At 48.2% G+C, this 10,183-nt stretch overlaps 1 protein-coding gene across 1 annotated transcript; it reads left to right on the top strand.

Moving 5' to 3' along the window:
* Window positions 1-4,036: 4,036 nt before the first annotated feature.
* Window positions 4,037-9,356, top strand: GLRX5 (glutaredoxin 5). Its single transcript, XM_089667897.1, has 2 exons — window positions 4,037-4,361; window positions 8,894-9,356. Exons 1-2 carry the CDS (start codon window positions 4,118-4,120, stop codon window positions 9,070-9,072), a joined length of 423 nt encoding a protein of 140 aa, XP_089524023.1. The 5' UTR covers window positions 4,037-4,117; the 3' UTR covers window positions 9,073-9,356.
* Window positions 9,357-10,183: the final 827 nt, after the last annotated feature.

The following is a 10,183-nucleotide window of genomic DNA, read 5'->3' as shown; positions in this document are numbered from 1 at the left end:
AGGCCGCCATGGGCAAATAAAGCCAATAATAAACAGAGTTACACACACTACATACATACACGAATATACACGGCTCAAAAATTGAAAGGAAGACTATGTAATCTGAGTCTTGCATCAAGTCCATGACACTCCTGGGATAGTAATCTGGTCAGGGAAGTCGCAGAGGGGGTTGTTCATCAGTTTCAGCTGCTTTGGTGTTAATGAATGAAATGACTAAACAGGTGCACTAGATGGACAACAATGAGACGACCCCCAAAACAGGAATGGTTTTACAGGTGGAGGCCACTGACATTTTTCCCTACTCATCTTTTCTGACTTTTTTTCACTAGTTTTGCATTTGGCTAGGGTCAGTGTCACTACTGGTAGCATGAGGCCATACCTGGACCCTACAGAGGTTGTACAGGCAGTCCAACTCCTCCAGGATGGCACATCAATATGTACCATTGCCAGAAAGGTTTGTTGTGTCTCCCAGCACAGTCTCAAGCATGGAGGAGATTCCAGGAGACAGGCAGTTCCTCTAGGAGGGCTGGACAGGGCCGTGGAAGGTCCTTAACCCATCAGCAGGACCGGTATCTGCTCCTTTGTGCAAGGAGGAACAGGATGAGCCCTGCCAGAGCAATACAAAATGACCTCCAGCAGGCCACTGGTGTGAATGTCTCTGACCAAACAATCAGAAACAGTCTTCATGAGGGAGGCCTGAGGGCCAGACGTCCTCTAGTGGGCCCTGTGCTCACTGCCCGGCACCATAGAGCTGGATTGGCATTTGCCATTGAACCCCAGAATTGGCAGGTCCACCACTGGCACCCTGTGCTTCTCACAGATGAGAGCAGGTTCACCCTGAGCACATGTGACAGACATGAAAGGGTCTGGAGAAGCCGTGGAGAACGTTCTGCTGCCTGTAACATTGTTCAGCATGACTGTTTTGGTGGTGGGTTAGTGGTGGTCTGGGGAGGTACATCCATGGAGGGACACACAGACCCCTACAGGATAGACAATGGCCCCCTGACTGCCATTAGGTATTGGAAATCCTTGGACCCATTGTCAGAACCTACACTGGTGCAGTGGGTCCTGGGCTCCTCCTGGTCCACGACAATGCCCGGCCTCGTGGGGAGAGTATGCAGGCAGTTCCTGGAGGATCCTAATTAAAAAGGTATGCGCTAATAACAAACTTATACAAAATGTGTATATCATCATCTAAAAAAAAAAAAAAAAAACCATTTAGTGTTTAAAATAAATAATTATAGTGTCCAAACATAAATTAGTGTTCAAAAAATATATATATTAGTGTCCAAAAAAAAAAAAAAAAAAAAAAAAAAAAAAAAAAAAATATAGATCTTCAGTGACTTGAACCAATTGTGAAAAATCCACCACCAAAAGGAGATTAAATAAACTCACCAGAGCTAATGGCTGGTCAGATTATAAACCAGCAACAGCGCTTGTGCTCTGGGAGCGATGACCCCGATGTCCAAATAGATATGGTGATGTTTCAGATACTTCCGGGTTAATAATAAATCACAAACCACTTTGCAGCCCAAGCTCCTATGATGAACTTCTCCACTCTCTCATACCTCCATGAGAGCATGCAGTACACTCAGGGACAAAAAAGAGAACATAATGGTGCAATACGTTTTTTCATTTATCTCTTTAATAAAAAAAGTATAAGGAAACTCACAAACAAGGTGTCCAACAGACAGCAGCTTCAATCGCAAAAAAAGGTGAGATACAATTACCGCTCACCGCAGATCTCTCCCATACAGCACAGAACAACAAGGCTCTCTAACGTCCACATCAAGTAGGCTACGCCCAACCGGTTTCGTCACACCGACGTCATCAAGGGGCCTTGATGACGTCGGTGTGACGAAACCGGTTGGGCGTGGCCTACACGATGTGGACGTTAGAGAGCCTTGTTGTTCTGTGCTGTATGGGAGAGATCTGCGGTGAGCGGTAATTGTATCTCACCTTTTTTTGCGATTGAAGCTGCTGTCTGTTGGACACCTTGTTTGTGAGTTTCCTTATACTTTTTTTATTAAAGAGATAAATGAAAAACCGTATTGCACCATTATGTTCTCTTTTTTGTCCCTGAGTGTACTGCATGCTCTCATGGAGGTATGAGAGAGTGGAGAAGTTCATCATAGGAGCTTGGGCTGCAAAGTGGTTTGTGATTTATTATTAACCCGGAAGTATCTGAAACATCACCATATCTATTTGGACATCGGGGTCATCGCTCCCAGAGCACAAGCGCTGTTGCTGGTTTATAATCTGACCAGCCATTAGCTCTGGTGAGTTCTTTAATCTCCTTTGGTGGTGGATTTTTCACAATTGGTTCAAGTCACTGAAGAACTATATATAATTTTTTTTGGACACAAATTTATGTTTGGACACTATAATTATTTATTTAAAACACTAAATGTTTTTTTTTTAGATGATGATATACACCTTTGTATAAGTTTGTTATTAGCGCATACCTTTTTAATTAGGATTATTGTTGCCAAAATTTATTTTGGGTGGGATATGCTGCTGACACTTTGGGTTTTTTTGTAAATGGCGCTTTTTTCTTTTTTAATTTAGTTCCTGGAGGATGAAGGAATTGATACTATTGAATGGCCCCCACGCTCTCCTGACCTAAATCCAATAGAACCCCTCTGGGATGTCATGTTTCGGTCCATCCAACGCCGCCAAGTTGCACCTCAGACTGTCCAGGAGCTCAGTGATGCCCTGGTCCAGATCTGGGAGGAAATCCTCCAGGACACCATCCGTGGTCTCATTAGGAGCCTCCCCCGACGTTGTCAGGCATGCATACAAGCACGTGGGGGCCACACAGACTACTGAGGACCATTCTGAGTTTCTGCAATGACATTTCAGTAAAATGGACTCGCCTGCTGCATCATTTCTTCACTTTGATTTTCGGGGTGTCTTTGAATTCAGTCCTCTGTAGGTCGATCATTTTCATTTCCATCAAACGATGGGGCGTCCTTACATTCCTCACCCATCCCCCGTCCATGTCAGGATAGAGATCCAGCAGGAGATTCCTCTCCATTGGGATCTGATGGGTTTTCAGTCTTCCTTTCATTGTTTTTGAGCCGTGTATAGATACACATTTTTAAAAAGAACACATCAAATTATATATAACAAGAGGATACAACTCACCCTGTACCAAGATGGCGGCCTCACGCCTCCACCACCGTCACCAACATGGCAGACTCTCCCCTTCCGGCTCTCGGCTAAAATACTGAGTTGAAGGACGAGAGCAGATACATAACATGTCCAAACCCCGCCCCCTCACGCCAACACGGCATTTTATTGGTTTACGATACATGAGGGAAAGCTCTTATTCAATGAGCGTCATTATCGTCAATTCCCCGCCTACACGTTCCAGCCAATAAGGCGCTCAGTATACGTTTTTTTCCTCCCGCCCATATGTCGCAGCCAATAAGCTCGCAGTATACATCTACCACCCCCGCCCACACGTCTCAACCAATGAGGTGCGCAGCGTACCTCTTCTCCCAACCAATAGACGCGCAGAGTATGTCAATTCCCAGCCAATGAGGCGTGCAGAATAAGTCTAGTTCCGTCCCGGCGGTCATATGTCTCAGCCAATGAGGCGCGCAGCGTACATCTATTTCCAACCAATGGGCGCGCAAGGTATGTCCACTCCCAGCCAATGAGGAGTGCAGAAAAAATCTAGTTCCGCCTCTTCGTCTTGTCTGAGCCAATGAGGTGAGCAACGTACATCTATTTCCAACCAATGGACGCGCAGGGTATGTCTACTCCCAGCCAATGAGGCGTGCAGAAAAAAATCGGGTTCCGTCTCGTCCACATGTCTCAGCTAATGAGGCGCGCAACATACATCTATTCCTAACCAATGGGCGCGCAGGGTATGTCCATTTCCAGCCAATGAGGCGTACAGAATACGTCTAATTTCGCCCCGCCTACACGTTTCAGCCAATCCGGCGCGCAGTGTATGTCTATTCCTAGCCAATGAGACGCTCCATGTACGATTATTCCCCCGCCCACCCACAAGTCTTCGCCAATGAGGGAGCGCTATGGGCGGTGTTAGGGCGGCCGGGCCGAGTCTTGTGTGTGTGTCCGAGCGGTGATCGGTGTCACATCGGAGGAGATGAGCTGGTTGGTGTCCCGAGTGTCAGCGGTCCGGGTCCCGGCCGTCCTCCGCCTGCTGTGTAGCAGCTCCCGGGAGCACCTGGAGGGTCTGGTGAAGAAGGACAAGGTGGTGGTGTTCATGAAGGGGACCCCGGCGCAGCCGATGTGCGGCTTCAGCAACGCCGTGGTGCAGATCCTCCGCATGCACGGGGTGGAGGGCTACGCCGCCTACAATGTGCTGGAGGACCAGGACCTCCGACAGGGTGAGTGTGACCCCGGAGGGGGAGGGGCTCTAGAGGGCAACCGGAGGTCAAAGGGCATGTAAAGGGGGCCAGGGGTGACCTGGAGGGCATTTATAGGGCCAGAGGACCTCTTTAGGGGTCCAAAGTCACCCATAGGGGCTCTTGGGGGCCCACAGGGCATTTCTAAAGTCTATAAACCTTCTTAATGTCTTGTGACCCCCATGAGCCCCTGTGGGTGACACTGGCCCTATAAATGCCCTTATGAGCCACTATGGGCACCCCCGGTCCCTCTATAAATGCCCTTTGTGACCCCCTATAGATGCCCACTGTCCCTCATGGGCCCCTATAAATGCCCTCTAGGTCCCTATGGGTGGCCCTTGGCCCCCTATAGTTGCCCTCTGGCAACCCTATAGACCTTATAAATGCCCTGTGGCCCCCATCTGCCCCTATGGATGACTTTGGCTCCCTAAAGAGGTTCTCTGGCCCTATCAATGCCCTTATGAGCCCCTATAGACACCCTCTGTCCCCTATAAATGCCCTCTGGGCAAACCATGGCCCCTATAAATGCCCTCTTGGTCCCTATGGGTGGCCCTTGGCCCCCCATAGGTGCCCTCTGGGAATCACACGGGTATACCTGGGGCCACGTACAGGGGCCAGAGGGAGTCTATGGAATCACACGGGTAAACAAGGGCCACGTACAGGGGCCAGAGGGAGTCTATGGAATCACACAGGTAAACAAGGGCCACGTACAGGGGTCAGAGGGAGTCTGTGGAATCACACGGGTATACCTGGGGCCACGTACAGGGGTCAGAGGGAGTCTGTGGAATCACACGGGTATACCTGGGGCCACGTACAGGGGCCAGAGGGAGTCTATGGAATCACACGGGTATACCTGGGGCCATGTACAGGGGTCAGGTGGCATCTTTGGGGCCACAAAGGTGAAGCTGGGTCTATCAGACACCCAATGTGGTCGTTCAGTGTCTAGTCTGGATGTCTTCGGTTGGCCAGGTGTCCCGTTGGTTCCATGACATTGGGCAATACAAAGACTTGTTCCATTGGGGGAGGGGGATGTGCTATGAGCATTGGAGAGGAGCGAAGCCTCCAGATCTGTCATCTTCATCCTCCTCATCCTCCATGTTCAGATCCTTGTGAGTTTGGGGGATGGGGTGGAAGTGCTTGCTTGGGATGGGTTGGAAGTGTCCGGATGTGAAGTACACAAGGTCAATATTTTGCTATATTTGGAAGCTTTCAGGATCTCACGTTTCCTTAGAGAAGGAAGACCAACATCTGGAGGACAATGGCTCTACTCTTCCTGTGTTTATAATTCACCCCCCCCCCCCCCCACACCCCCCCAGTTCATACATTCTGATTCCTTTCTGTTCAGCACTTTTTCTGAAGCTGTTGGGTTGGTTTGTTTATAATGGTATTTAGTCGTCTTTGTCCTTCATTATGGACAGGAAGATCTTCTTCTCAGACTCCACTACTGTCTAACATTGTGACCTTGTGTTGTGGTGAGCTTCGGGAGGTCCATGTTGAGACTCTGAGGCTTCTTGAACCCTTGTATCAGTGTTGATGGTCCTCCAGAGATAGTCAGATGTTCATTAGAGGTCAGAAGAAGAGGCCAACCAGTTGGCTTTGATGATGAGGTCTGGATTGGGTGACGGACTTGTGGTGTAAGACTGACAGAGGCAGGAGATGAGCGACTCCCAATTCAGTTGTCTTCGGACATAATGGCTGAAGTCTTGTCTCTGGTAACGTGAAGATACACATCTCAGCACTGCTGCCCTCCTTCTGGTATGTTGGAGATGTCCACCTGCTCCGCCTTCCCCCCCACCCATCTCTGCCGTCTCCGCCTCCCCCCCACCCATCTCTGCCGTCTCCGCCTCCCCCCCACCCATCTCTGCCGTCTCCGCCTCCCCCCCACCCATCTCTGCCGTCTCCGCCTCCCCCCCACCCATCTCTGCCGTCTCCGCCTCCCCCCCACCCATCTCTGCCGTCTCCGCCTTCCCCCCCCATCCTGCTCCGCCTTCCCCCCCCCATCCTGCTCCGCCTTCCCCCCCCCATCCTGCTCCGCCTTCCCCCCCCCCCATCCTGCTCCGCCTTCCCCCCCCCCCATCCTGCTCCGCCTTCCCCCCCCCCCATCCTGCTCCGCCTTCCCCCCCCCCCATCCTGCTCCGCCTTCCCCCCCCCCCATCCTGCTCCGCCTTCTGTCCCCCCATCCGTCTCTGCCTTCCGCCCCCCCCCCCATCCATCCATCTATCCATCTCAGCCCCCCCCCAGGAACTTTGCACAGGGATGGTGGGAACCCCTCATAATGGGCACAGCGGGTGTACAGACCCGGGAACTCAGCACAGGGATGGTGGGAACCCCTCATAATGGGCACAGCGGGTGTACAGACCCGGGAACTCAGCACAGGGATGGTGAGAATCTCTATTATTACAAAAAGACATGATTTGAAGCTCCAGCCACAGTTTGTTTCTGAGGGTTCTGATGGGGATTCCACACATACTTTCCTCCTTAGCCGATTACCCTCCCCCCCATGTCTGCCGCCTTGCACCGCGCTGTCACATGTCGGGGCTCTGGGCTTACTCCTCCATGTGATCCTGCTCTGCTATCAATGGCTTCCTATAGGGCCGGTGACACGGGGTGTGTCGGGTGATTGTGCAATGTGTGTGATAACTATCTGGATGTGAACGGTGACTCGGCACTTATTATTCCTGACACAAGAAAAACACACAGCCTGGGGAATAACAAACTGCAAGAACACCTTTCTGTGCAACCCCCCCCCCCCCCCGGGGGCCGGCCTGTGTCCCCCTTCTCTTGGTTAGATCACATGCGGTGATATTTGTATTGGGGGGGTTCAGACGTACTTCATAGTGTTGGGAGTCCGTTATGTACAGCTGTTTGTCATGTGACTTTCATGCCTGGGAGGGGTTTGGGTCTTTTAAATTAACAAACATGTCTGTACCTCCCTGCTCAGTGTATTGGTTTTGCACAGAGCCGCCCCGAGGAGTGGATACAAAAGTAACCATGTGTCTCAATCCGAACAATCTATTGATCTCCAGGCCTGACTTTTCTAGACCATTTTTACTTTGTTCAGATACAAAGTAACATGGTTTATAAACATCGATCAGACTGGAGAGAGATACAAAGTAACATTGTTTGTAAACAACGATCAGACGGGAGATACACATTGACATTGTTTGTAAACATCGATCAGACGAGACATACACATTAACATTGTTTGTAAACATCGATCAGACGAGACATACACATTGACGTTGTTTGTAAACATCGATCAGACGAGACATACACGTTGACGTTGTTTGTAAACATCGATCAGACGAGACATACACGTTGACGTTGTTTGTAAACATCGATCAGACGAGACATACACGTTGACGTTGTTTGTAAACATCGATCAGACGAGACATACATGTTGACGTTGTTTGTAAAGATCGATCAGACGGGAGATACACGTTGACGTTGTTTGTAAAGATCGATCAGACGAGACATACACGTTGACGTTGTTTGTAAAGATCGATCAGACGAGACATACACGTTGACGTTGTTTGTAAACATCGATCAGACGAGACATACACGTTGACGTTGTTTGTAAACATCGATCAGACGGGAGATACACGTTGACGTTGTTTGTAAACATCGATCAGACGGGAGATACACGTTGACGTTGTTTGTAAACATCGATCAGACGGGAGATACACGTTGACGTTGTTTGTAAACATCGATCAGACGGGAGATACACGTTGACGTTGTTTGTAAACATCGATCAGACGGGAGATACACGTTGACGTTGTTTGTAAACATCGATCAGACGGGAGATACACGTTGACGTTGTTTGTAAACATCGATCAGACGGGAGATACACGTTGACGTTGTTTGTAAACATCGATCAGACGGGAGATACACGTTGACGTTGTTTGTAAACATCGATCAGACGGGAGATACACGTTGACGTTGTTTGTAAACATCGATCAGACGGGAGATACACGTTGACGTTGTTTGTAAACATCGATCAGACGAGACATACACGTTGACGTTGTTTGTAAACATCGATCAGACGAGACATACACGTTGACGTTGTTTGTAAACATCGATCAGACGAGAGATAGAGACAAAGGAACATTGTTTATAAACAGCGATTAGATGGGAGATAGAGAGATACAATGTTACTTTGTATCTCTCGTCTGATCGATGTTTCTAAACAATGTTACTTTGTAGCTGTATTTACTGTTTGAACGATGTTTATAAACCATGTGCCAGTCGGTTTGTTTTTTTATTACCAACAGGGTAATATGTTTTGGACCTTCTTTGTTTCTAACGTTTCTTCAGGTTTACTAAGTAATCCATTACAAAAAAAAACTTGTGAAAATGTTTGTGAAGCCACACCTAATAGAAGATGAGTTGTGATTGGTTGCTGTAGGCACTGCACTGTTAGCGTGCCTTTCCTGTGGGGGGGGGGGTCTGCTGGTGTTGGTCCAGAATATATCTCTACCTTCTAGTAACATTGTTTTTCTCATTCATCCTTTTAGGGGTGAAGAGTTTCTCCAACTGGCCCACCATCCCACAAGTCTTCCTGAACGGGGAGTTTGTCGGAGGCTGCGACATTCTTCTTCAGATGCACCAGAACGGAGACCTGGTGGAGGAACTGAAAAAGCTGGGCATTCGTTCTGCGCTGCTGGACGCCGAGTCGAGTCAGGAGAGGAAGTAGCGAGGAAAGCCGCGCTGTGTGGACTGTTTATCCAGAGCGAGGCCTGCGCACACCAGAGAAGCCTTATCACAATGAACTCTTGTACCTGTTCTGTATTGTCCGCCCCGGGTAATGGAAGATCTGTGAATGGGGCACCACCGAGCCACCTATCGCCGCCCTAGTGGATGTGTGCTGTGTAACGGGTGGCTCTCCATCCTTGTAATATAGTCAGATGATGACCACTGTTCTAGAGACACATTTATTATAGAATGTAACCTGATAATAAAATATTTACTTCCACAGAAGGCAGCTCCTCCGGTGTCCTCTTTTAACCACTTCCCGTCCGGCCCATGTACATAAACAGCCGAACGGGAGCAGTGCAGGAGCGGGTTGATGTTCATAAATGGCGCCTGTATTTTCAGGTTGTACGCGCTCCCTGGGATCACACAGTAAAGTGATCTGTTGCCTGCTGTGTCCGGAATGCCGATCGCTGTACGGGACCTCTGTGTGAGGTCCTGAACATGTGATCACTGATTGGCCAATCAGTGATCACATGAACAGTAGTAAGCAAGATGTCACTTCCTGACATCATTGCTTACTATGTGTGAATGATCACAGAGATCACATGGTACAGGGCTATTCACAACAGCCTTGTACCATGTGAGAAGCTGTGACCAATCACAGCTCAAAATTTCTCAATGGCTGCAGGAATGCAGCCAGAGAGAAGGAGAAATGATTGCTTTTACAGCCTTTATGGGTGTAAAAGCAATCAGTGTTAAAAAAAATCTTCACCCCCCCCCCCACACAAGTAGTACAGTGTCACCATGGTGACCCTGTACTGCTAGGGTGACAGTATGTTAAAAACATAAAAAATAAAATAGAAATGTAAAAAAAAAAAATTTGAAAAATTTTAATTTTTGGTTATAGACTAATTTGGGTTTTTTTTTTTCTAAAAAAATAACTGAATACATTTTGGCCGAGATTTATGAAGAAAGATTATTTATTTGCAAAATGTTATAAGAAAAACACTTTTTTTTTTTTTTCAAATTTTTTGGACTTTTTTTCAATTATACAGCAAAACAAATTAAAATCCCAGTGCTGAATAAATACCACCAAAATAAAGTTTTATCTG

Source organism: Staurois parvus, unplaced genomic scaffold, assembly GCF_062004578.1.
Source record: "Staurois parvus isolate SC_StPar_1 unplaced genomic scaffold, SC_StPar_1.0 ptg003651l, whole genome shotgun sequence".
NCBI classification, from domain to species: Eukaryota; Metazoa; Chordata; class Amphibia; order Anura; family Ranidae; genus Staurois; species Staurois parvus.
The sequence above is the reverse complement of the archived record's forward strand: the minus strand, read 5'-3'. Positions and strand labels throughout refer to the sequence as shown.

Excerpts from the sequence above, each read along its gene's own strand:
- GLRX5 (XM_089667897.1), top strand. The coding sequence starts at position 4,118 with ATGAGCTGGTTGGTGTCCCGAGTGTCAGCGGTCCGGGTCCCGGCCGTC. Across the intron at positions 4,362-8,893 it reads GGACCAGGACCTCCGACAGG|GGGTGAAGAGTTTCTCCAAC; the intron begins GTGAGTGTGACC and ends TCATCCTTTTAG.